The sequence below is a fragment of the Anomaloglossus baeobatrachus genome, chromosome 6 (genome assembly GCF_048569485.1).
Source record: "Anomaloglossus baeobatrachus isolate aAnoBae1 chromosome 6, aAnoBae1.hap1, whole genome shotgun sequence".
Taxonomy (NCBI): domain Eukaryota; kingdom Metazoa; phylum Chordata; class Amphibia; order Anura; family Aromobatidae; genus Anomaloglossus; species Anomaloglossus baeobatrachus.
Window position 1 is genome coordinate 539,201,902 of NC_134358.1, and position 27,089 is coordinate 539,228,990.

Here is a 27,089-nt window from a genome sequence, read left to right on the forward strand (position 1 = left end):
ATAGTGGGGTGAGAGGGATGGGTGAGGATACAGTAGGTGAGGGCAGAGCTGGTCATTCAGCAGTATAGTGGGGTGAGGGGGATGGGTGAGGATACAGTAGATGGGGTAGAGCTGGTTGTGCAGCGGTATAGTGGGGTGAGAGGGATGGGTGAGGATACAGTAGATGGGGTAGAGCTGGTTGTGCAGCAGTATAGTGGGGTGAGGGGGTGGGTGAGGATACAGTAGATGGGGTAGAGCTGGTCATTCAGCAGTATAGTGGGGTGAGGGGGATGGGTGAGGATACAGTAGATGGGGTAGAGCTGGTTGTGCAGCGGTATAGTGGGGTGAGAGGGATGGGTGAGGATACAGTAGATGGGGGTAGAGCTGGTTGTGCAGCGGTATAGTGGGGTGAGGGGGATGGGTGAGGATACAGTAGAGGGGGTAGAGCTGGTTGTGCAGCGGTATAGTGGGGTGAGGGGGATGGGTGAGGATACAGTAGATGAGGTAGAGCTGGTTGTGCAGCGGTATAGTGGGGTGAGGGGGATGGGTGAGGATACAGTAGAGGGGGTAGAGCTGGTTGTGCAGCGGTATAGTGGGGTGAGGGGGATGGGTGAGGATACAGTAGATGAGGTAGAGCTGGTTGTGCAGCGGTATAGTGGGGTGAGGGGGATGGGTGAGGATACAGTAGGTGAGGGCAGAGCTGGTCATTCAGCAGTATAGTGGGGTGAGGGGGATGGGTGAGGATACAGTAGATGGGGTAGAGCTGGTCGTGCAGTGGTATAGTGGGGTGAGGGGGATGGGTGAGGATACAGTAGATGAGGTAGAGCTGGTTGTGCAGCGGTATAGTGGGGTGAGGGGGATGGGTGAGGATACAGTAGAGGGGGTAGAGCTGGTTGTGCAGCGGTATAGTGGGGTGAGGGGGATGGGTGAGGATACAGTAGATGAGGTAGAGCTGGTTGTGCAGCGGTATAGTGGGGTGAGGGGGATGGGTGAGGATACAGTAGGTGAGGGCAGAGCTGGTCATTCAGCAGTATAGTGGGGTGAGGGGGATGGGTGAGGATACAGTAGATGGGGTAGAGCTGGTCGTGCAGTGGTATAGTGGGGTGAGGGGGATGGGTGAGGATACAGTAGATGGGGTAGAGCTGGTCGTGCAGTGGTATAGTGGGGTGAGGGGGATGGGTGAGGATACAGTAGATGAGGTAGAGCTGGTTGTGCAGCGGTATAGTGGGGTGAGAGGGATGGGTGAGGATACAGTAGATGGGGTAGAGCTGGTTGTGCAGCAGTATAGTGGACTGAGGGGGATGGGTGAGGATACAGTAGATGGGGTAGAGCTGGTCGTGCAGTGGTATAGTGGACTGAGTGGGCAAGATGAGGAGGTAGTGTGAGAGAGGGAGACGCTGAATGTCCGGTCTGTTAGGTATGAGGAGATCCAAGATAGGGCCAGGTCTGTGATACCAAGAGATGAGAGAATCTGTAGGAGGAGGGAATGGCCCTGTATTCAGTGAGCGGCCATCACACACAGGAGATGGATGAGAATTCACTCACACACCGTGTCTGCTCTGAGGGAAGGGCTGAAGTTGATAGTTAAGGTGTCGTAACTGTGCACCGAGCCTTTGGTCACACCCTGGGTGCACCACAGCCCTTCATGTATATATCTAATAAAACAAATTTTATATAAAACTAAGCTACTAAATTCTACAATGGAAGTATGATTTTTAAAGGGGCTAAGTGGACTCCCTGTAAAAAACCTGTATAAATATACACTTAAAAGGTAATTTTCTGATGGCACATTCCCTTTAACATGGCCTTGTTCCCTTAAATGACTTTTTTTTTACCTACATAGCTGACAGCAGCTGGTAAATTACATCTCTCTTCTCCCTTATAATATTTATTTCCTAAGCAATAAAAAAATGATTTTCTGGCCTTTTTACTGGGAAGAGGCATAAAGCTTTCTGCTGATATCTGCAGCCTGTGCCGCGATGTAATGACCTTATAGGCTGCAAAATTAGAACTTTTGTTTTCTTTTAGTGTGAGAGTAAATAGGCTCCAAGAAAAAAAAAATGCAGTCGCTTCTCCAAATTTCCATTATTATGCACACACACAAAAAAAGAATTGCTAAAATATAAAATAACTTTCACAAAGCGTCATGTTCTCCGCACAGTCTGGTGTGTGGCGCGGCCACATTTCAGATGTTTCATGATCATTACAGGAGAACGGACCCGGGCGGCGCAGTGGAAGTGATGAGCCTACACTTATGCTAATACACCAGCACATGGAAAGAAAAGCTAAATTATAGATGCTTGGAAACACTGGAAGATATCTAAGAAAAGAGAATTGCAATGCATGCTGGGAATTCTACATTCCTAAATTTATAGAATAAACTGAGAGCGACACATAATGGGCAAGTGGTAAAGTATTAAAGGGGTAGTGCACCTTTGGAGTCATCCCGTCACCGGGTCAAAAAAAAACCAACAGTTTTTACTTGTATGTTATTCCCTCTGTTCCTGAGAATGCTGTTTTTTTATTATCATTTTTTTAATCCACCATTCTACTTAATGTGACTATTTTGGAGCGTAAAGTGCTCAGCGTGGAGCACACTACAAGGGTGACAATGGCGATCGTATAGAAGGAAGGCCCCAGCGATAAGGAGAGGATAAAAGGAACACCTCCTGCAAGTCACCTGAGCCTGTACCCTATGCTCTCTAATATCCATATACAGGTCCTTCCCCCCCGTCACCGTCAAGTGCCTAGCAGAGTGCACTTTCTCTCAACTCACCCTGGCTAGTGAGAAGGCCGGCGAGAGCACTAGTCTCACCAGTACAATAACATAACACAAGGTAAGGCAGACAGACACAGGGAAAATGACACAAAAAGGAAAACACTCCAAGTTTCTTCAATGCAGCAAAACACCACAGCTGCAATAGTCACGACTTCTCAGCTTCTTCCACAGACAGACTCCTTCCAAAATGGACAGCATAAGAATGAGATTCTGTAACTGGCATCAGATGGTAAGACACGTGACTTTTTGTAGTGAAGAAGAATGGTTACAAAGAGCTGCACCTGAGATTAACCCCTTAATAACCGCGGACAGTAATATTACGTCCTAGCGGTCATAATGTTACTGACCGTTGTCTGCCGCCGGCAGCATGCCACGATCGGCGCACATCTCAGCTGATTTTCACAGCTGAAATGTGTGCCTGCTAGGCACGAGCAGAATCATTATCTGCTCGTGCCATTTAACCCCTATAATGGCGCTGTCAATATGTGGCAGCGCCATTATAATCACGATCGCGGTAAACTTTTACTTCCCGCCCGATACCGGAGGTCATGTGATATGATCACATGACTTCCGGTAGTTGTCATGGTAGCACAGGGTCATGTGATGACTCCTGTACATGCCATGAATTACAGTGCCTACAAGTAGTATTCAACCCCCTGCAGATTTAGCAGGTTTGATAAGTTAGAGCCTGCAAACTTCAAACAAGAGCAGGATTTATTAACAGATGCATAAATCTTACAAACCAACAAGTTATGTTGCTCAGTTAAATTTTAATAAATTTTCAACATAAAAGTGTGGGTCAATTATTATTCAACCCCTAGGTTTAATATTTTGTGGAATAACCCTTGTTTGCAATTACAGCTAATAATCGTCTTTTATAAGACCTGATCAGGCCGGCACAGGTCTCTGGAGTTATCTTGGCCCACTCCTCCATGCAGATCTTCTCCAAGTTATCTAGGTTCTTTGGGTGTCTCATGTGGACTTTAATCTTGAGCTCCTTCCACAAGTTTTCTATTGGGTTAAGGTCAGGAGACTGACTAGGCCACTGCAACACCTTGATTTTTTCCCTCTTGAACCAGGCCTTGGTTTTCTTGGCTGTGTGCTTTGGGTCGTTGTCTTGTTGGAAAATGAAATGACGACCCATCTTAAGATCCTTGATGGAGGAGCGGAGGTTCTTGGCCAAAATCTCCAGGTAGGCCGTGCTATCCATCTTCCCATGGATGCGGACCAGATGGCCAGGCCCCTTGGCTGAGAAACAGCCCCACAGCATGATGCTGCCACCACCATGCTTGACTGTAGGGATGGTATTCTTGGGGTCGTATGCAGTGCCATCCAGTCTCCAAACGTCACGTGTGTGGTTGGCACCAAAGATCTCGATCTTGGTCTCATCAGACCAGAGAACCTTGAACCAGTCTGTCTCAGAGTCTTCCAAGTGATCATGAGCAAACTGTAGATGAGCCTTGACATGACGCTTTGAAAGTAATGGTACCTACGGGCTCATCTGGAACGGAGACCATTGCGGTGGAGTACGTTACTTATGGCATTGACTGAAACCAATTTCCCCACTGCCATGAGATCTTCCCGGAGCTCCTTCCTTGTTGTCCTTGGGTTAGCCTTGACTCTTCGGACAAGCCTGGCCTCGGCACGGGTGGAAACTTTCAAAGGCTGTCCAGGCCGTGGAAGGCTAACAGTAGTTCCATAAGCCTTCCACTTCCGGATGATGCTCCCAACAGTGGAGACAGGTTGGCCCAACTCCTTGGAAAGGGTTTTGTACCCCTTGCCAGCCTTGTGACCCTCCACGATCTTGTCTCTGATGGCCTTGGAATGCTCCTTTGTCTTTCCCATGTTGACCAAGTATGAGTGCTGTTCATAAGTTTGGGGAGGGTCTTAATTAGTCAGAAAAGGCTGGAAAAAGAGATAATTAATCCAAACATGTGAAGCTCATTGTTCTTTGTGCCTGAAATACTTCTTAAAACTTTAGGGGAACCAAACAGAATTCTGGTGGTTTGAGGGGTTGAATAATAAATGACCCTCTGAATAAACTTTTCACAATTTAAAAAAAAAAAAATAAAAAAAGAAATAACATTATTTTTTGCTGCAGTGCATTTCACACTTCCAGGCTGATCTACAGTCCAAATGTCACAATGCCAAGTTAATTCCGAATGTGTAAACCTGCTAAATCTGCAGGGGGTTGAATACTACTTGTAGGCACTGTACTTTCAGTTTCACTCGGGCCGGAGCAGAAAGTGAGCATATCTGCTGTTTACAGCTGTGTAGCTGTGATCAGCAGATAGGGCAGAGCGATCGGATTGTTGATTGCTATAGCCCCCTAGGGGGACTAGTAAAATAAAAAAAAAAAGTAAAAAAAAAAGTTTTAAAAAATTAAAAAAAAAAAAAAACTAAAAGTTCAAATCACCCCCCTTTCGCCCCATTGAAAATTAAAGGCTTAAAAAAATAAAAAATATTCACACATTTGGTATCGCCGCGTTCAGAAATGTCCGATCTATCAAAATATAAAATCAATTAATCTGATCAGTAAACGGCGTAGCGGCAAAAAAATTCCAAACGCAAAAAATAACATTTTTTTTTGTTGCCACAACTTTTGCGCAAAATGCAATAACAAGCGATCAAAACGTAGCATCTGCGGTACCGTTAAAAACGTCAGCTCGAGACGCAAAAAATAAGCCATCACTGAGCTATAGATCCCGAAAAGTGAGAATGCTACGGGTCACGGCATATGACGTAAAACGTGTGCCACTTTTTTCGGACAAACTTACGATTTTTTTTAACCCCTTATATGAAAGTAAATCTATACATGTTTGATGTCTACGAACTCGCACTGACCTGAGGCATCACACCCACACATCAGTTTTACCATATAGGAAACACAGTGAATAAAATATCTCAAAAACAATATTGCTATCGCACTTTTTGCAATTTTTCTGCATTTGGAATTTCTTTGCCGTTTTCCAGTACACTATATGGGAAAACGTATGGTTTCATTTAAAAGTACAAGCTCGTTCCACAAAAAATGAGCCCTCACTTGACCATATTGACTGAAAAATAAAAAAGTTACGCCTCTCAGAAGAAGTATGGCGAAAAAAAACGGAAAGCGAAAAATCGGCCGGTCGTGAAGGGGTTAAGGCTACAAAGAACAGCCATATAAGAAAGAGTGCTTAAGTAGATACATTCAAGTACCAGTTGTAGACTTGCAAACAATAAGGCGCTGTGACTAGTGATGAGCAAACACGTTATATACTGTCCCTTCAAACTGAGCTGACTGATAGAATCCATTAGTAGGATCAACCCTCCTAAACTGTCTACATGGTCAGACGAAACTGAATTAGATGATACCTTGATATCTGCTATGTTATTCCAGAGAAGGCAGCAGCATTTAACTGTTAACAGGCTAACAGCACTAATCAGAGCTATATCCGGAGGCCCATGCTGGCTGTAAAACACAGCCTGCACCCCCATGAATGAAGCATGCAAGGAACCTGAGCCTGCTCCATTATTTTATTATTTATTTTACTCACATATATAGCGCTAATAATTCCGCAGCGCTTTACAGACATCATCACTGTCCCCATTGGGGCTCACAATCTGCATTCCCTATCAGTATGTTCTTGGAATGTGGGAAAAACCGGATGAAACCCATGCAAACACGGGGAGAACATACAAACTCCTTGCAGGTGTTGTCCTTGGTGGGATTTGAACCCAGGACCTCAGTACTGTTCCATGCAGATGTTTTGGGCTTCAGTCTACAGTCATGGCCAAAAGTTTTGAGAATGACACCAAAATGATATTTTCACATGATCTGTTGCCCTCTGGTTTTTAATTGTGTTTGTCTGATGTTTACATCTATACAGAAATATAATTGCAATCATATTATGAAGACCAAAAGGTTATATTGACAGTTGGAATGAGTTAATGCAGCAAGTCAATATTTGCAGTGTTGACCCTTCTTCTTCAGGACCTCTGCAATTCTCCCTGGCATGCTCTCAATCAACTTCTGGACCAAATCCTGACTGATAGCTGTCCATTCTTGCATAAGCAATGCTTGCATTTTGCCAGAATTTGTTGGTTTTTGTTTGTCCACCCGTCTCTTGATGATTGCCCACAAGTTCTCAATGGGATTAAGATCTGGGGAGTTTCCAGGCCATGGCCCCAAAATCTCTATGTTTTGTTCCATGAGCCATTTAGTGATCACCTTTGCTTTATGGCAAGGTGCTCCATCATGCTGGAAAAGGCATTGTTGGGCGCCAAACTGCTCTTGGACAGTTGGGAGAAGTTGCTCTTGGAGGACATTCTGGTACCATTCTTTATTCATGGCTGTGTTTTTAGGCAAGACTGTGAGTGGTGTGACTCCCTTGGCTGAGAAGCAACCCCACACATGAATCGTTTCAGGATGCTTAACAGTTGGCATGAGACAAGACTGGTGGTAGCGCTCACCTCTTCTTCTCCTAATAAGCTGTTTTCCAGATGTCCCAAACAATCAAAAAGGGGATTCATCTGAGAAAATGACTTTACCCCAGTCCTCAGCTGTCCACTCCCTGTACCTTTTGCAGAATATCAGTCGGTTCCTGATGTTTTTTCTGGAGAGAAGTGGCTTCTTTGCTGCCCTCCTTGAAACCAGGCCTTGCTCAAGCAGTCTCCGTCTCACAGTGCGTGCAGAAGCACTCACACCAGCCTGCTGCCATTGCTAAGCTAGCTCGGCACTGCTGGTAGTCCGATCCCGAAGCTGAAACAGTTTTAAGATACGGTCCTGGCGTTTGCTGGTCCTTCTTGGGCGCCCAGGAGCCTTTTTGGCAACAATGGAAGCTCTCTCCTTGAAGTTCTTGATGATGCGATAGATTGTTGACTGAGGTGCAATCTTTGTAGCTGCGATACTCTTCCCTGTTAGGCCATTTTTGTGCAGAGCAATGATGGCTGCACGTGTTTCTTTAGAGATAACCATGGTTAACTGAAGAGAAACAATGATACCAAGCACCAGCCTCCTTTTAAAGTGTCCAGTGGTGTCATTCTTACTTAATCATGACTGATCTCCAGCCCTGTCCTCATCAACACCCACACCTGTGTTAATGGAACAATCACTAAAACAATGTTAGCTGCTCCTTTTAAGGCAGGAATGCAATGATGTTGAAATGTGTTTTAGGGGTTAAAGTTCATTTTCTTAGCCAATATTGACTTTGCAAGTAATTGCTGTTAAGCTGATCACTCTTTATGACATTCTGGAGTATATGCAAATTGCCATTAGAAAAACTTAAGCAGTAGACTTTGTAAAAATTAATATTTGTAGCATTCTCAAAACTTTTGGCCATGACTGTAGTGGGTGATCTTAGATAATTATTGACAACTTTTCTTCCTGGGTAAGGATTCATCCATGGGTTGTCAACTACTAAATAACACTATATTCACACTGCGTGTTTTTCCTGTGGTCAAAACCAACTTTTTGTTAAGGCAGAAAACAATTAAGGAATTGCTCAATTTCTCAGAAGTTTTAAAACCTTTGAATTGGCTTTCCTTCGCTTTTTTCCCTTTCATTAATTAGATTTCCTTTCACAGTTGTTTTCCAAAGTGTTTTGGGGTTTTTTTCTATTTATTTTATTAAATAATGAAGAAGACGCTAGTGTTTTTTTTAAGGAATAAACTCTGACAAAATGCTCAAGAAGACGCCAGAGCATCTTAAGGCTGCTTTCACACTACGTTTTTTTAACATGCGTCCTGAACGTTTTTTTAACGCAAAAACGGATCCAGTGCAAATGCGTTTTAATTTCAATGCATTTGCAATAGACTCGCGTCAAAATGCGTTCACATGCGTTTGCGTGCGTTATAGTGAGGATCCAGCGACTTGCAGTTTTTTAACATTTTTCAAAAACGCTACTTGTAGTGTTTTTGAGCTACGTCCAAATACTGCAAATTGCTGGATTCTGACTATACTGCATGCAAACGCATGTGAACGCTGGCATGCTGATAGACAGGATCCTGCTTGCTCTACTGAGCATGCCCAGAAACCAGCCTCGGGTGATTAGTCCCTCTCTCCCCCCCCTCTTCTCTCTCCCCCTCCCTCTCTGTCTCTCTCCCCCTCCCTCTCTGCCTCTCTCTCCCTCTCCCTTTCCTCTCTCTCTCCCCCGCCTGAGAGCTGCAGACACTCGTAACCAAGGTAAATATCGGGTAACCAAGCAAAGCGCTTCTCTTAGTTACCCGATGGTTACGTTGGTTACGTGTGCAGGGAGCTGGCAGCCCGGCTCCTAGCAGCTGCTCGTAACCAAGGTAAATATCGGGTATCCAAGCAAGTTACCCGATGTTTACCTTGGTTACAAGCCTCCGCAGCGTCAGAGGCCGGCTCCCAGTCTATCACGTTCAGTTCCACTGACTCCCGATCACATGACTCCAATGCCCGCCCATAAAGTTAAAGTGACAGGATCCTGCAAAATAACACATGCGTTTGCATGCGTCTTTTTGCTGTAAAAGCAGGATCCGCTTTTACAGCAAAAAAACGTTCATGACGCATGTTAAAAAAATGTAGTGTGAAAGCAGCCTTAACTTGTATTGTAAAGTATTGAGCGCGGTGGCATAACTTGAAGATCAAGGGCCCCAATGCAAAAGCTCCAGCGGGGCCACCATTTATTGCAGATCTTAATTAGCTTTGGTCTTTTTTTATATAGGACAAAGGGTCTTTTCGGGCCCCTTAGGTTTCAGGACCCTAGTGCAATTTTTGCAGCGTTTTTAATGAGTTTATGCAATTTAAAAGCTGCTTTTTACTTTTTTTTTCCTGACTGAAATGGAAAACTGCTATATTTTGGAAAGAAGCACCTTGTCAACTCAGTCAGTATTTTTGCAACTTTTTTCACCACTGAAAACAATGAGTAAGTGAAAAAACATAATTGTGTTTGTTACTGCGTTTTTGCTGCTTTTTTGTGAATGAAACTAACTTTATTTAAAGGGAATCTGTCAGGCGCTTTTGTAGTACAATGCTAATATTATCTTTAAATGGGAAACCTTTCAGGATCAGTAAATTTATTGTTCAACCTCATCCTGTTATCTTTCTGTAAGATCTGTAGAATTCAGTGTCTTGTGCACAATAGTCAATTGCATGTAAATACAATTTGCAAATTCTCTGCTCCCCCCACCAACCTCCCAGTGCAATCACTATCACTGCTGAGAGGTTGGAGGGAGTATGGGTGGGAGCAGCAGTGCAAACTCAGCTCAGATTTACTATCACTGATGAGAGGACTGAGAGGTGGGAAGGGGGGAGCAGGGAATATGCAGTTTGTATTTACATAACATTGACTATTTACTATTATCACACTGAATTCTATGGAGCTTACAACAAGATAACAGGATAATGTAGAGCAATAAAACGTACTGATCCTGAAAGGTCTCCTTCATTGCTATTAAAGATAACATTAGTATTGTACTAGAAAATCACCTGATAGGTGATTTTGTAGTACAATGCTAAACTTATCTTTAAATTAAGCTTAAGGTACTGTCACACATAATGAGATCGCTAGCCAGATCTCAGCTGAGTCACTGTTTGGTGAGGCAGTAGCGATCCCGTTAGCGATCTCGTTATGTGTGACACTTACCAGCGATCAGGCCCCTGCTGTGAGATCGCTAGTCGTTGCCGAATGGTCCAGGTCATTTTCTTCAAAGGCGACGTCCTGCTGGGCAGGACACATCGCTGTGTTTGACACTGTGTGACAGGGTCACAGTGACTGCTGAGATCGTTATACAGGTCGCTACTGAGACCTGTATTGTTCCTGCATCGTTGGTAAGATCTGACTGTGTGACATCTCACCTGCGACCTCCCAGCGACTTACCTGCGATCCCTATCAGGTCGCATCGTTTTCAGGATCGCTGCTAAGTTGTTGTGTGTGACTGGGCCTTTAAGGAGACCTCTCAGACTCAGTAACTATTATTGCTCTACCTTATCCTGTTATCTTGTTGTTAGATCTGTAGAATTCAGTGTCTTGTGCACACTTGTCAAGTGTATGTAAATACAATTTGCATATTCCCTGCTTCTGCCATTCACTCCCAGTGCATTCACTATCACTGCTGAGAGGTGGGAGGGAGTATGGCTGGGGGCAGCAGTGCAAATTCAGTTCCGATTCACTATCACTAATGCCAGCACTGAGAGGTGGGAGGAGGAAACACTGAATATGTAGTTTGTATTAACATATGCTTGACTAGTTACTATGGTACACTGAAGTCTACAGAGCTTACAACAAGATAACAGGATAACGTAGAGCAATAAAACTTACTGATCCTGCAAGGCCTCCTTAAGTCCCATTTAAAGAGAACATCAGCATTTTACTAGAAAATCACCTGACAGGTGATTTTGTAGTACAGTGCTAATGTTATTTTTTAAATTAAGCTTAAGGAGCCCATTCAGGCTCAGTAAGATTTATTGTTTTACCTTATCCTGTCATCTTGCTGTAAGATCCTTAGAATTCAGTGTCTCCTGCCCACTAGTGAAGTATATGTAAATACAATTTACATATTCACTGCTCCCTACACCCACCTACCCACCTCCCAGTGCATTCACTATCACTGCTGAGAGGTGGGAGGGAGTATGGGAAGGGGCAGCAATGCAAATTCAGTTCAGATTTACTATCACTGATGTCAGCACTGAGAGGTGAGAGGGAGGAGCAGTGAATATGCAGTTTGTAGTAACATACACTTGACTATTTACTAGGCCACACTGAATTCTACAGAGCTTACAACAAGATAACAGGATAATGTAGAGCAATAAAACTTACTGAATAAAACTTACTGATCCTGAAAGGTCTCCTTAAGCCCTCCTTAATTTAATGATAACATTAGTATTGTACCAGAAAATCACCTGACAGATTCCCTTTAAGGCTGGAGTCACACTTGCGATTAACTCCCACGAGTGCAATGAGAGAAAATCTCGCATTGCACTTGGACCAATGTTAATCAATGAGGCAGCTCCGATCTGCTATTTTTTTCTCAGTCCAAATCGGACTGAGGAAAAAAATCGCAGCATGCTGCGTTTTGGTGAGTTCCTCGTGCGAGTCACTCCAATGCAAGTCTATGGCTGCTTGAAAAAAAACAGATGTCACATGGACGGCACACACACCATCCTAGTGACATGTTTTTTTCTAAATACATTATCGCATGTTGCTGAAAACACTGGAAATGAGTGAGGTCTGTCGATGTCGGTCAATCTATATTTCTGTCAGTTGGTCTCTCTCTCTCTGTCGGTCTCTCTGTCTCCCTGTCGTCGGTCTCTCTCTCTGTCGGTCTCTCTCTCTGTCTGTCTATCCCTCTCCCCCCCTCTCATACTCACCGATCCCCAATAACCAGCACGGCGCTGCACGGCTGTCACAAAGCTCCGGCAGCTTTTCCTCATTTGAAAAAGCCGGTCGCTCATTACTCCATCTAGTATTCACTGCTTTCCCCGCCCACCGGCGCCTATGATTGGTTGCAGTCACACACGCCCCCACGTTGAGTGACAGCTGTCTCACTGCAACCAATCACAGCTGCCGGTGGGCGGGTCTATATCGTGCAGTAAATTAAATAAATAATTAACAAAAAACGACATGCGGTCCCCCCCAATTTTCATACCAGCCAGGGTAAAGCCATACGGCTGGAGGCTGGTATTGTCAGGATGGGGAGTGCCACGTTATGGGGAGCCCTCCACCCTAAAAATATCAGCCAGCAGCCGCCCAGAATTGCCGCATCGATTAGATGCGACAGTCCCGGGACTGTACCTGGCTCATCCCGAATTGCCCTGGTGCGGTGGCAATCGAGGTAATAAGGAGTTAATGGCAGCCCATAGCTGCCACTAAGTCCAAGGTTAATCATGGCAGGCGTCTCCCCGAGATAACTTCCATGATTAAACTGTAAGTTAAAGAAAATAAAGACATACACCCAAAAATCCTTTATTTGAAATAAATGACAAAAAACCCACCCTCTTTCACCACTTTATTCAAGTCCCCAAATACCCCTCCAGGTCCGACGTAATCCACAGAGGTCCCACAACGCTTTCAGCTCTGCTACATCAGAAGCTGACAGAGAGCGGTCACAGACCACGACCACTCTCTGTGAGCTCCCCGCAGTGACTGAAGTGAGTCGCGCTATCAGCGATGACATCACTCAGGTCACCCGTGGCCACAGATCTCAGCTGGAGGACTTCAGCTGTGGCCGCGGGTAACCTCAGTGACGGCAACGCTGATAGCGCAGATCATTTAAGTCACTCAGGGGATTTGCGGTCACCGGTGAGATCTTCACCGGTTACCGAAAATCAGGCCACGACACACAGACAGAGCCGAGATGACAATGAAGTCGGGTGAAGTTCATCCGACTTCATTCTGATCGTGTGGCTCTGTCTGTATCTGCTGTCAGCGGCCATTCAGCTCTGCTACATGGCTCTGTCTGTGTCTGCTGTCATCTGCCATTCAGCTCTGCTCTATGGCTCTGTCTGTGTCTGCTGTCATCTGCCATTCAGCTCTGCTACATGGCTCTGTCTGTGTCTGCTGTCATCTGCCATTCAGCTCTGCTATATGGCTCTGTCTGTGTCTGCTGTCAGTGGCCATTCAGCTCTGCTACATGGCTCTGTCTGTGTCTGCCGTCAGCGGCCATTCAGCTCTGCTACATGGCTCTGTCTGTGTCTGCTGTCATCTGCCATTCAGCTCTGCTACATGGCTCTGTCTGTGTCTGCTGTCAGCGGCCATGTAGCAGAGCTGAATGGCAGATGACATAGCTGCTGAGAATAAAAAATGATCACAAACGGATCACACATGGATTGCACACAGACTACAATCATGAGAAAAGTCACAGAATCGCATTGCTGTTGCATTGCACACGGATCAACACTCGGACAGAGCTCACGCTACTTACTAGCATTAGACTCGGTCCGATTTTACACTCACAAGTGTGATTCCAGCCTAATGAAAAGAACACTAAAGCTGCTTTAGGAAATAGGTCACCGGATTTTTCCTGAAGCGACTTTGCCTAGGAGTGGTGTCTTGAAAACTTCATGGGCACTTAGACTTAAAAATTTCAGACCACACCTGAAAAAAAAAAAGTTACAAAGATATTTTTAATCCACAGTGAACTCCTAGAAAATGATTTCTGATCAGAAAAAGCGGAATTGGTCCCTTTTAACCCGTTTTATTCTACAAAGAATCTTTTTTTAAATACATTATATGATGAAATTGCTGTAGTAACCGGCGTTGCCCGGGATAGTAACTGTCTCTCTGTCTCTCTCCCAGTCTGTCTGTGTGTCGCTGTCTGTCTCTCTGTCTGTCTATTTCCTTGTTTGTCTGTGTCTATGTCTCCGTCTGTTTCTATCTCTCTGTATATATTTGTATAAGTCTATCTGTCTCCATCTCTGTGTCTGTCTCTATGTGTGTGTCTGTCTGTCTCTTTCCAGGTCTGTCTCTTTGCCCGTCTGTCTCCTTGCCCGTTTGTCTCTTTGCCCGTCTGTCTCTTTGCCCGTCTGTCTCTTTGCCCGTCTGTCTCTTTGCCCATTTGTCTCTTCCCAGGGCTGTCTCTTTCCCCGTTTGTCTCTTTCCAGGGCTGTCCCTTTGCCCGTCTGTCTCTTTGCCTGTCTGTATCTCTGTCTCTTTCCACGTCTGTCTTTGTCTATGTCTCTGTCTGTGTCTCTGTCTGTGTTTATGTCTGTCTCTCTCTGTCTCTCTCTATCTGTCTCCCCACCGACATCTCATTTACCTCACACATAAGCTTCTTATACTAACAGTTTATTTTGTTCCTATAGCAACCACTGACAGATGCTATTAATAGCCTGTAGCTTCCACCTCTATTCAGTTTAATGGAGGCAGGATTTTGGAGAGTAACTGTAAAGCTCGGGGTTAAATTTTCCTGTCAAAATATAGACGTTCCCTGAGTCACATGAGGCGTCTGTGCAAAATTTCGTTATTGTAAATACGACGGTGCGGGTTCCTTTAGTGGACATACACACATACATACACATACATACATACATACATACATACATAAATACACTCAGCTTTATATATTAGATTAAATAGAGCAACTAAAAACCATAAATCATCTACAAAGAGAAAATAAACCATCCTACAGTTATATTGACAGAATGTAAGATGATTATGACAGGGTAAGAACAAAAAAAAAGAAAAGAAAAGTGACAAATGACAAATGGCTGCAGCTGGACAGGGGTTAATGCAGTTAGACGTGTAACATCTGATTCCTTATTATAGAAGACGTGCGGCACGACTCGCCGATACTTTACTGTTAGAAGATATATATAAAATAGAGAAAAGAGAGATGACTTTGTCCGGTCACAGGAAAGTTGTGACATTCGGCTGGAGATTGAATATCAAAGTTGCCATATAGCCCGGGTCTAAGGGCTTAAAGGGAATCACACACTTGATTTTTTTTTTTTTTACTGATTCTATACATAGTCATTTTTTAGGCTTTCACATGTCCAGTAGTATCTCCAGGAAAGGAGACAAACTCTAGCGCCACCTATTGGAAGTAGCAATCCTAAAAGTCAAAAGTGGACTTTTAACAAGCCTTTTCATAATGTCCAGTAATCATCCGTCAAAAGGGATCCGTCGGCAAAAAAAGTTCTGCAAACACAACTTTATGGGCAATGCTTTTTGACTTTTTGGTAACAGGAATTCTAACTATCCTTTATAGCCGCCAGATGGACCAATGAAACACAGTAATGGGCAGGCGTGCTCTAGACCTGTGCAGAGAGGGGAAGAAGGTGAGCTATGACATCACCCAAGCATATTTATTTCTAATCTGGTTTTTTTCCCCTGATAGAGATTTTACCATCAGGGATTTTCTGTTATTATATTGAGCCATTTTCCATTGATTATAACAAAAGGAATATACCCCTTAAACAAAAATATACCCCTTAAAATTCAACTTTATTCGAATAAGGCTATGTGCGCACGTTGCGTCGTAGTGCCTGCAGTTTATTCTGCGCGTTTTTAAGCCCTTGGTTTTTGACAAAATGGCTTTTGACCATTTTTAAGGGCTAAAAACGCATGCGTATTTACCGCGTTTTTGATGCGTTTTTAGCGCTTTTCTCATGCTTTTTTGCCTACAAAGAAGCTCTTGCGTTTCTCCTACAAATGGCATGTTAAATAAAGTTGCAAAAGTCAAAAACAAAGATGTCTGTCTTTCCTGTTCATGTGATGGTACTGGCTTATGATGTCATTTCCTTTAACAATGATAATTGCAAAGTAATCATTTTTTTTTTCCCAAATATTTTTTTAAATTGTATTTATTAACATAAAAAATTTGTAACAAACTACAAAAGAAAAATAATTGTTGAAAACATGTATTAAGTCATACATTAAACAAGATATACATTTTTTTGTCAAAAAAACAATGTTTAATATCCTAAACATTATGTTTACAAATGTGAAATCAAAAATTTACATCACACATAAATTACATTATTGGTCGGCAAATAATTGACTTGTGTAAAAGCCATGATGTTGCTCACGTGGTCCTACATTAATATTTTTGGGATTTTGAACATTCAAATGTAGGTTTTTTTGACTTTCTGAGTTTATTTGAGTATGATAGAAATGTTGAGGGTAAGCAGGATTATAGGGTATGTGATACTCTGGATTTTTTTGGGGTATCATATTTGATTGCATTGATTTGGTTTCTTTTGCCTTATCTAGTTTAGGGTTTTTTGTATCCTCAAAAAATTTCTCAAAATTATTAAGTATAGCCCCACTGGAAGGAAACATACCATCTTCCTCAAAACAGCTTAACAAGCTGCAAATGGCTGTCATGCATGTATTTCTTTTCTTGCCATCTATAATTTTGCACAACCGACCTGCCATACTCATTCCAAAATGGTCTATTTCATCATCTTCACTTGTTTTTTTTTAATACTTTCAAAGTTTCATTTGCAATGTCTTCATCATCCATAAAAAAAAATTTCGTATTTTTTTTTTATTTTTGAGTTTAACATATCTTGACGGGCCGGTGTTACTGTTAGCCAAGTTTGATGATGTATTTTCAGGGATGTTTAATAATTCCAAATCTTCATCCTGGTCAGTATTATTTTGTAAATTACTGGCAGATGGGGCCTCCTGGTCTCCTTCAGCTTGGTTTTCTGGCCCTTGTCCATCACCAACAGCTTTGTCTACTGGTGGTAAATTCCCCAAAGTTTTTTTTTTGGGTGAATGTATTTAAAAAAAAAATATTTAGTTTAAGTAAATTACTTTAAATAACATAACTATAATACATTTTTTAATTTTTTTATCAAAAATAATTTAAAAATTTTTTAACTTACGGTCTTAATTTGCGGCTTGTTACCAAAAAATTCAGCTCATCATAATAAATGAAATTTGGTTTCTTTGGAGAACTACCACTTTTCATCCCCTCACTTCGGATCTTAATAAATCTGTCTTTCACAGATCTCCACCTTTTTCGAACATCTAGCTCTATTTTTAAAAAGAATAAAAAATGTGTAAAACAAAAATAATTTTAAAATTATTTGGAAAAAAAAAAATAAAAAAAAAACAAAAAAAAAACCCTATTCTATGTTGTAAGCCGGCATCAGCCTCATGCCATTGGGGAAATAATTCTGAACATATAGTATACCAACAGTCATCCCTTTTGCCTTTCAACATATATTCAGGTGATGAGGGATCCCAGAGACATGGCATGGTTTCCACCTGTTGAAAATGTATATCTACATGTAATTAAAATGTAGTGTTTTTTAGGATTTTTTTTTATAAAAATTCATTTAGGAGATCATATGTTTATTATAATTTTCTTTAATAAAAATTATATACATGTTTATGTTATTTTATGAACAATTTATACACTTACACATATTAAAAAACAACAACCAAAAACAAATAAAATAAATAAATAAATGTAGCCAAATTAAAATTAAATAAAAAAACAAATTATATATAATTAAATCTAATTTAAAATTTAAAAATACCAGTTCATGCAACTTTTAAAATTATTTAACTTACCATAGCTATCAATTTTCCAACATCGATTTTCATGCGTTGGAACCAAGCCATTATAATGAATCCAATGTAAAAGAATGTCCAACCTTTAAATACTCAAATCGGTAGCAGAAAACAAGGCAGGATAATGTCAGCTTATATTTCCAAAAGGATGTGATGTAGGTGATGACGTTTCTGCTTTGGTTAAATCCCTCCTACAAGTGCGTTTTTGTTTCACAAACGCTGAAAAAAAGCGCAAGAAACGCATCACAAACGCAGATCCTTCAATGGAACATGCGTTTTGACAATTCTCATAGGATATAATACACTCAAAACGCTGCAGAAATGGCAAAAACGATTGACATGCTGCTTCTTTTTCAGCATGGTTTTTGACCACAAATATGCAAATTAAACGCTGCAGAAAAAAAAGCAAAGTGCGGACAGAAATTCATCTTTTCCCATAGACTTTGCTGGAAATCAAAAACCCATGCGTTTTGGCGCAAAAACGCTGCTGCTAAAAACGCTGCGGAAACGCGTGTAAAAACGCAACGTGCGCACATAGCCTAAAGTTGAATTTTAAGGGTATATTTTTGGCCATTTTCCATTGACCATTTTCTATTAATTATATTGAGGGTGGCCAGATTTCCTGAGTTGCTGTTGATAACATTCAGATAAATGCTTTAAAGCAGAAAAATGGATCATAGAAACCATTTTTCGGGAGATTTTCATTGACTTCCATCGGAGAGATTTGTGGGCACACATTATGAGAACACTGTGCAGATAGTGAAAGGAGGTGAGCTGTGACATCACCTATTGTAAATGGCAGATCATGTGTTATCTACTGTATATAGAGGCGTTATCAGTCATTGTACAGAAGGAGGAGGTGAGCTGTGACATCATCTATTGTAAATGGCGGATCCTGTGTTATCTACTGTATATAGACGTGTTATCAGTCATTGTAGAGGAGAGTGAGGAGGTGAGCTGTGACATCACCTATTGTGAATGATGGATCTTGTGTTATCTACTGTATATAGAGGTGTTAGCAGTCATTGTACAGGAGTAGGTGAGCTGTGACATCACCACTTGTAAACAGTAGATTCTATGTTATTTACTGAATATAGAGGTGTTATTCGGCATTGTGCAGGAGGAGGAGGTAAGCTGTGATATCACTTATTGTGAATGCTGGATCTTGTGTTATCTACTGTATATAGAGGTGTTATCAGCATTGCACAAGAGGAGGTGAGCTGTGACATAATCTTGTGAATGGTGGATTCTGTATTATCTACTGTATATAGCAGTGTTATCAGTAATTATACAGGAGGAGGTGGGCTGTGATACCACCTATTTTAAACAGTAGATCCTGTGATATGTACTTTACATAGAGGTGTTATCAGCAATTGTACACGAGGATGTAGAAGTGAGTTGTGACATCACCTATTGTGAATGGTGGATCCTGTGTTATCCACTGTATATAGAGGTGTTATTAGTCATCGTACAGGAGGAGGGAGAGGTGAGCTGTGACATCACCTATTGGTAATGGTGAATCCTGTGTTATCTACTGTATATAGAGGAAATATCAACCTCATATAAAGCTCAGCCTGTAGAATAAAAATTATTTTTAAATAGTCATTTGCAAAATTGAGAAAAGCATCAACAAAACTTCTTCAAAATATATTCATCGTATAAAGTTGATTTAATAATCAGTAATTCATTTTTTAATATCATATTCCCAGTAGAAGATTAAAAAATGAATTTAAAGGAATTTATTTATTTATTTATAATACAATGGTATCACTGGCATCTGAGCTCTAATGGTATCACTGGCATCTGAGTCGAACGGTATCACTGGCATCTGAGCTCCCATCATGCACTGCCCTTTGATAACAGGAAACCGTCAAAATTCTAAAAGGGAAAGTATTTAAAAGAAATCACTGCATATTTCATGACGCTTTCTAGTAATAAATGTTATTGATATGCAGATTAGCTCTCTCTAGAAGAAAGAAAATGCTTGCAAGTCAGTTTTGTCCTTCTGGAGAGGAGTAATTTGCATACTTTTTTCTCATGGAGTCAATAAAATATTCAGCTCATCGCCTTAAAGGTTTTTGCTACCCAATGGGAATGCAGCATGATGATGTGTCGCATAATGATGTGGGGCAGAGACCCTGAATCCAGTGGTGAGTCCTATTCCAGCTGTTTTGTCGGTAGTCTATGGCCAACAAATATAATCTGGCTACCTTGTGGGTAGTCTATGGCCAATGAATATAATCCAGCTGCTTTATGGGTAGTCTATGGCCAACGAATATAATCCAGCTGCCTTGTCCATGGTCTATGGCCAGCAAATGTAATCCAGCTGCCTTGTCGGTAGTCTATGGCCAATGAATATAATTTGGCTGCCTTGTCAGTAGTCTATGGCCAATGAATATGATGTGGCTGCCTTGCCATAGTCTATGGCCAACAAATATAATCCGGCTGCCTTGTTGGTAGTCTATGTCCAATGAATATAATCTGGCTCTCATATCGGTAGTCTATGGCCAACAAATAAAGTCCTTTGAATTTGCTACTATCTTTGACATCCCCAGCACCTCTTCTGATTTGTTGGCCCTCGTGACGTCATTACCTTGCCTTTTCGACACATGCACGATGTCATGGCAATTTACTAATCAGGAGGGGGTGGCACAAGTAATAGGAGGCTTGCCGAGCTTTAGTCTGGGGGCTATGGACAACTAACGTTCTGTTCGAGTATAATCCAGCTGCCTTGTTGGTAGTCTTTGGCAAATGAATATAATCTGGCTGCCTTGTTGGTAGTCTATGTCCAACGAATATAATCTGGCTCTCTTATCGGTAGTCTATGGCCAACAAATAAAGTCCTTTGAACTTGCTACTATCTTTGACATCCCCAGCACCTCTTCTGATTTGTTGGCCCTCGTGACGTCATTACCTTGCTTTTTCGACACATGCACGATGTCATGGCAATTTACTAATCAGGAGGGGGTGGCACAAGTAGTAGGAGGCTTGCCGAGCTTTAGTCTGGTGGCTATGGACAACTAACGTTCTGTTCGAGTATAATCCAGCTGCCTTGTTGGTAGTCTTTGGCAAATGAATATAATCTGGCTGCCTTGTCGGTAGTCTATGTCCAACGAATATAATCTGGTTCTCTTGTTGGTAGTCTATGGCCAACGAATAAAGTCCTTTGAACTTGCTAATACCCTTGACATCCCCAGCACCTCATCTGATTTGTTGGCCTCCATGAGGTCATTACCTTGTGTTGCGACACATGCATGATGTCACGGCAATTTCCTAATCAGGATGGGATGGAACAAGCAGTGGGAGGCTTGCAGAGCTTTAGTCTGGTGGCTATGGACAACTAACGTTCTGCGAGTATAATCTGGCTGCCTTGTTCATAGTCTTTGGCAAATGAATATAACCTGGCTGCCTTGTCGGTAGTCTAAGTCCATCGAATATAATCTGGCTGTCTTGACAGTAGTCTATGGCCAACAAATAAAGTCCTTTGAACTTGCTACTACTTTTGACATTCACAACATCTCTTCTGATTTGTTGGCCCCCGTGATGTCATTACCTTGCGTTGCAACACATGCATGATGTCACGGCAATTTACTAATCAGGACGGGATGGCACAAGTAGTAGGAGGGTTGCAGAGCTTTAGTCTGATGGCTATAGACTACTAAAGTTTTGCGATTATAATCCGGCTGCCTTGTCAGTAGTCTATGGCCAATGAATATAATCCGGCTGCCTTTTTGGTAGTCTATGGCCAACGATTAAAGATCTGGCTGCCTTTTCAGTAGTCTATGGTCAATGACTATAATCTGGATGTCTTTTCGGTAGTCTATGGCCAACGATTATAGATCTGGATGCCTTTTCGGTAGTCTATGACCAACGATTATAGATCTGGATGCCTTTTCGGTAGTCTATGGCCAATGAATATAATCTGGATGCCTTTTCGGTAGTCTATGGTCAACGATTAAAGATCTGGATGCCTTTTCGGTAGTCTATGGCCAATGAATATAATCTGGATGCCTTTTCGGTAGTCTATGGCCAACGATTAAAGATCTGGATGCCTTTTCGGTAGTCTATGGCCAATGAATATAATCTGGATGCCTTTTCGGTAGTCTATGGTCAACGATTAAAGAGCTGGATACCTTTTCGGTAGTCTATGGCCAATGAATATAATCTGGATGCCTTTTCGGTAGTCTATGACCAACGATTATAGAACTGGCTGCCTTGACCGTAATCTTTGGCCAATGAATAAAGTCCTTCAAACTTGCTACTACCTTTCACATCCTCAGCGCCTCTTCTGATTTGTTGGCCCCCGTGATGTCATTACCTTGCGTTGCGACACATGCATGATGTCACGTCAATTTACTAATCAGGACGGGATGGCACAAGTAGTAGGAGGGTTGCAGAGCTTTAGTTTGGTGGCAATGGACTACTAACGTTCTGCTGCTTGGTGCCTATGAATGGCAGGGGAAATATAGAATCAAGCCACAGTTTTTCTTATACTCGGAGGTGCGGCATGGACCCATGGCTCCACATTCACAAGCCTTTGGAGCACTAAGGCAGCTCACCTGCAGTATTACTGTGGATTCCCTTTAATATTGATCACAGCTGCTATCGGACAGAAGCGATGAAAGGCACATGTCTGAAATGTGACCTAGTTACAGGCACAGCCTTCATTCCGCAGTGTGGGTAACACCGGATACACGGAGAGGGATGAAAGCTACAGGCAGCGATACATCTTAGCTGAGTGTATTCTGAACTCTTCTCCTATTACTTTGACTTGTGCGCTGGCAGGAAAGTTGAAGTGTGCGCACAACATGAGATATTTTTTGAAAATTCCCCAGAATCCGGATACTTTTATCAGACGTTCTAAGTTTAGTATTAAAGGCGGCGCGAGGTTTGGATTCTTCTTTCAATTCTTTTTTTTTTTTCAATAAACCTAATTACTGTAGTACATGTAATGTGTTCCCGTCGCTCTAGTGGAATTTGGCCTTGTTTATGAATAGATGTATGTATCCGACTATTCCCATTGTTAAAGGGAACAGATACGTGGTGGAGAAAAGAGTCCGATGGGTCCATACACAAAATATCAAGCGAAGATCACAGATACAGCAAAGATGTCCTGAGTTACCTCAGAGCATCTAAGACGCTGACTGACGACTGGTTGAAATAAGAAACAACAATTCCATCAGGTTCAACCTATAGGGGTTAAGGTTCCTTTCTATCCTACTGTGATCTAACAGGCAGTTGTAACCTCAGCGGCAGCCACTACCTTCTGCTATAAATATCTGCTCCTCACTCCTTTCTATTCCGGCTATAGCTCATACCTATGCTGTCCCTATTGAAGGAGCTTGTCTCTGCATAGCTGTGGTGTTGTTTGTGTTGCAGCTGTGAAGTTCCTGCTGAAGAAACCAAGTAATGCTTTTTGTAGTGTATTTCAACGCCCATTTGTCTTACCTTCCTCATGTTGTCTTATTGGCCTTCACTAGTCAGTGTGAGTTCAGGGCCAGTGAGGGCATAGGCACGTGATGGCGCACGGGGGGGAAGGACCCGTCTAGGGACGTTAGGGAGTGCAGGGATCAGCCTCATGTGAGGCATTGCAGCTTAGGTATCTATGGTTATGATGATGACTCATATAGTGACATTTAGTTATTTGCTTGTGGTCACCACCATGGATACCTAAGCTGTAATGCCCTGCACATGAGGTAAGCAACATAGCTAATGGATTCACATCTAACCTTCTGCATGGGGTGTACAGATTTTCCCACTGTACGTTCTGGTTTTCTGCTATACTAATATTCAGTACTGGTAAAGAGAACAGCGAGTGATGACAATCTCTGTACAGGGCAGCGGAATATGTTGGTGCTATAGAAGCAACATAAATAATGTATTTAAAGTTCTGATTGTTAAGCTACAGGGGTCATATAGTTATTTACAATTGCGGAAATTGAATGTATATACGGTATTTTCATCCTCTTTAGGGTTAATAATGCTAAAAATTGCTTTGTTTTTACCTTCATGCATTACTTTTTTCCTCTTTGCTTTTTTTGTATCAACTGTTATGGATACTGAATATGATTTCATCATCTTTTATATTGATGTCAAATATTTATTCTTTTTTTACATTTATACTTTTTTTTTTCCTTATTTCCCACTTGGACTATATAACTTTAGCTTTTTTTTTTAGGGGTTTTAAGTTAGATAGTATGTCTAATAAATAGGCTTTATCCCAAAAACAAAATGTATCTCCTTTGCACAAAACCTCATTCTAAAAGCTGCATCATTCACCCCCACCCCCACCCCCACACACACACACCCACACACACACACCCACACCCACACACACACACCTGTTCCCATAGACCCATAGAAGTGAATGGAGTGGTGGTCATGCATGTGCACAAGACTATGGGACCCCCACTGATAATACATTTACCACCTATCTTATCAGGGACATTTGTGGGATAGTGACTTTAAATAAAATCAGGGGTGGCCTTTATTTGAATAATGTCTTATGCAGCCACTTATGAATGAAGAGAAATCCGATAATTATGTGATTTGCAATGTCGCATAACTGTCCATGGTGGACAAAATTATAAATAGAGAAAAAAAAGCTTAGTTACTCTTTAAAGGGAATCTGTCGGCAGTTTTTTACTATGGAATCTGAGGGCAGCATGAGGTAGGGGGTGAGACACTGATTTCTTGGATGTGTCGTTTATTAGGCTGCGTGGTGTTGTTCCAGTACAATGAATGTTTTATTAGCAAGAGATTATCACTGCTGGACTAGATGTCCACATGAGACCACGCCCCCAGCACCGATAAGCAGCTCACTGTCAGTATACAGTGAACACATAGAGCTGTGGTGTCGGTGGTGTTAGATTTCTTAAGTCTGCTACATGTTTGTTACCTCTAAGAACTCTGATTGTGTCACAACCGCTGTACCAGTAATCTAAGTGATAAATTGTTGAAATCAGGATCTATTTTCCTACAGAAAAGATACTGCTCTCAGATGAGGTAACAAAAACCTGGTGAAGAATTCATTTTAAGTATTTTTTGTTGTGTAAAAACTAAAAAGATGGTATACATGACAGCTCCCTGGCAGTCAATTCTAAAAAAAACCCAAACAGTTTAGTTACTCTTTAAAGGGAATCTGTCAGCAGGTTTTTGCTATGTAATCTTAGGGCAGCATGATGTAGGGACTGGGGCAGTAATTGCTGGGATGTGTCACTTATTAGGCTGTGTGGTGTTGTTTCAATACAATGAGTGTTTTATTATCAAGAGATTATCTCTGTTTGAGTAGATGCCCACACGAGACCACACCCCTAGCACTGATAAGCAGCTCACTGTCAGTATACAGTGTACACAGAGAGCTGTGCTGTGGGCGGGGTTAGATTTCTCAGCTCTGCTGTATTGCTACATCTAAGGGGTACTTTGCACGTTGCAACATCGCTACTGCGATATCGTCGGGGTCAAATCGAAAGTGACGCACATCCGGTGCTAGTAAAGATGTCGCAACGTGTAAAGCCTAGATGCGCCGATAAACGATCGCAAAAGCGTCGTAAATCGGCAATCTGTGTAGCGTCGGTCATTTCCATAATGTCTGTACGATGTTGTTCCTTGTTCCTGCGGCAGCGCACATCGCTGTGTATGAAGCCGCAGGAGCGAGGAACATCTCCTTACCTGCCTCCACCGGCTATGCGGAAGGAAGGAGGTGGGTGGGATGTTCACGTCCCGCTCATCTCCGCCCATCCACTTCTATTGGCCGCCTGCCGTGTGACGTCGCTATTACGCCGCACGACCCGCCCCCTTAGGTAAAGGCGGGTCACCGGCCAGAGCGACGTCGCAGGGCAGGTAAGTTGCGTGTGAAGCTGCCGTAGCGATAATGTTCGCTACGGCAGCTATCATAAGATATCGCAACTGCGACGGGGGCGGGGACTATCGCGCTCGGCATCACTAGCATCGGCTAGTGATGTCGCAGCGTGCAAAGTACCCCTAAGAACTGATTGTGGCAGAACTGTTGCACTCAGTAATCTAAGTGATACATCATTGGAATCAGAATCTCTTTTCCTACAGCATACTGCTCTCAGATTAGGTAACAAAAACCTGGTGAACAAATTCAGTTTAAGTAATTTTCACTGTGTAAAAAACTGAAAAGATGGCAGTGAGGAATTTCTGTGTATGTTCTGTCTGATTCATTCTCGTTTTTCTCTCCCGTAGGTCCGGGCTAGCGCAATCGCACAGGACGCTGACCAGAATTATGACTATGCCAGTAACAGTGTGGTCCTACACCTAGAGCCTGGTGATGAAGTATATATAAAACTGGATGGTGGCAAAGCCCATGGCGGTAATAATAACAAATACAGCACGTTCTCGGGATTTATCATCTACGCTGACTGAGGATACCGCGCCGATGGAGAAAGACTTGTATCTTCCCATACGTAGCCCCCCGTTGTGACAGATTCTTTGGGCTGCAGACTCTAAAGTGCTGGAAAGACACTTCTACTTCTTATTATGGACCCTATACAGTATGGAGATCCACCGCTACCTGACTAACCTCCGTACACCTCAACAACCTATACATTATACATATATACATATATGTCGTACGAGTTACACAGATGTGACACCCCTTACCACCAAAGCCAAAATTCCCTGTCTGTGCCTGTGTGAATGAAATCCTAAACAACGCTGATTTTATATACAAAAAAAAAAAAAAGAAGACAAAAAATATCCCTAAATATATGGTATCAATATCCTATATCCTTGCTGTTATACCCATGTGTCCACTTTGGGACTTTGTGAGTTGCCTGCCGGTGTTATGCTCGGACTTCATTAGTGCGATGGCGAGGGGGGTCGTCCTCGTTTCCTTACGTTACGATAACGAGAGGGACATGTTTGGGTAAAGGTGGAAGAGCCGGAGAGAGACCGATGGGAGGAAAGATGATAAAACTGTGACGCTCCTATATATTCTGTTAATCACATTTTAAATGCATATATTGAAAAAATGAGAAACGTCTACACCGTTCATATAAAGTTTATATTTAATACTCAGAAAGCACGTTGTTTTATTCTATATGTTTAGATTATATGTCCTGGAGACCAGGGGGTTAATGCAAAATCCGTAACATGACCTGTGATATATTATGTATCAGTACTTCAATGAGACAGGGGGCCCTATGAGATCCAACAGATGCCAAACCAATGGGTTTTTTTTGCTCTACGTGAATACTTATGCATAGGTTGGCCACTGTAATATAATCTGAGACACCGGCGAAACTATTCAAATTGCAAAAAAAGATCAAGATACCAGCACAGTGTGCCACACATGTTGCGCTTGAGTTCAGTGACATAACTTAAGAAATTAAAGAGAA

At 42.3% G+C, this 27,089-nt stretch overlaps 1 protein-coding gene across 1 annotated transcript in view; it reads left to right on the forward strand.

The window, feature by feature from the left end:
* C1QL3 (complement C1q like 3) overlaps positions 1-26,773 on the forward strand; it is a 54,493-nt gene extending 27,720 nt beyond the window's left edge. Inside the window, exon 2 of the mRNA XM_075316821.1 lies at positions 25,936-26,773. Within this exon, the coding sequence (XP_075172936.1) occupies positions 25,936-26,115 (180 nt within the window). The 3' untranslated portion in view covers positions 26,116-26,773. The remainder of the gene's footprint in view (positions 1-25,935) is intronic.
* The last annotated feature ends 316 nt before the right edge of the window (positions 26,774-27,089 follow it).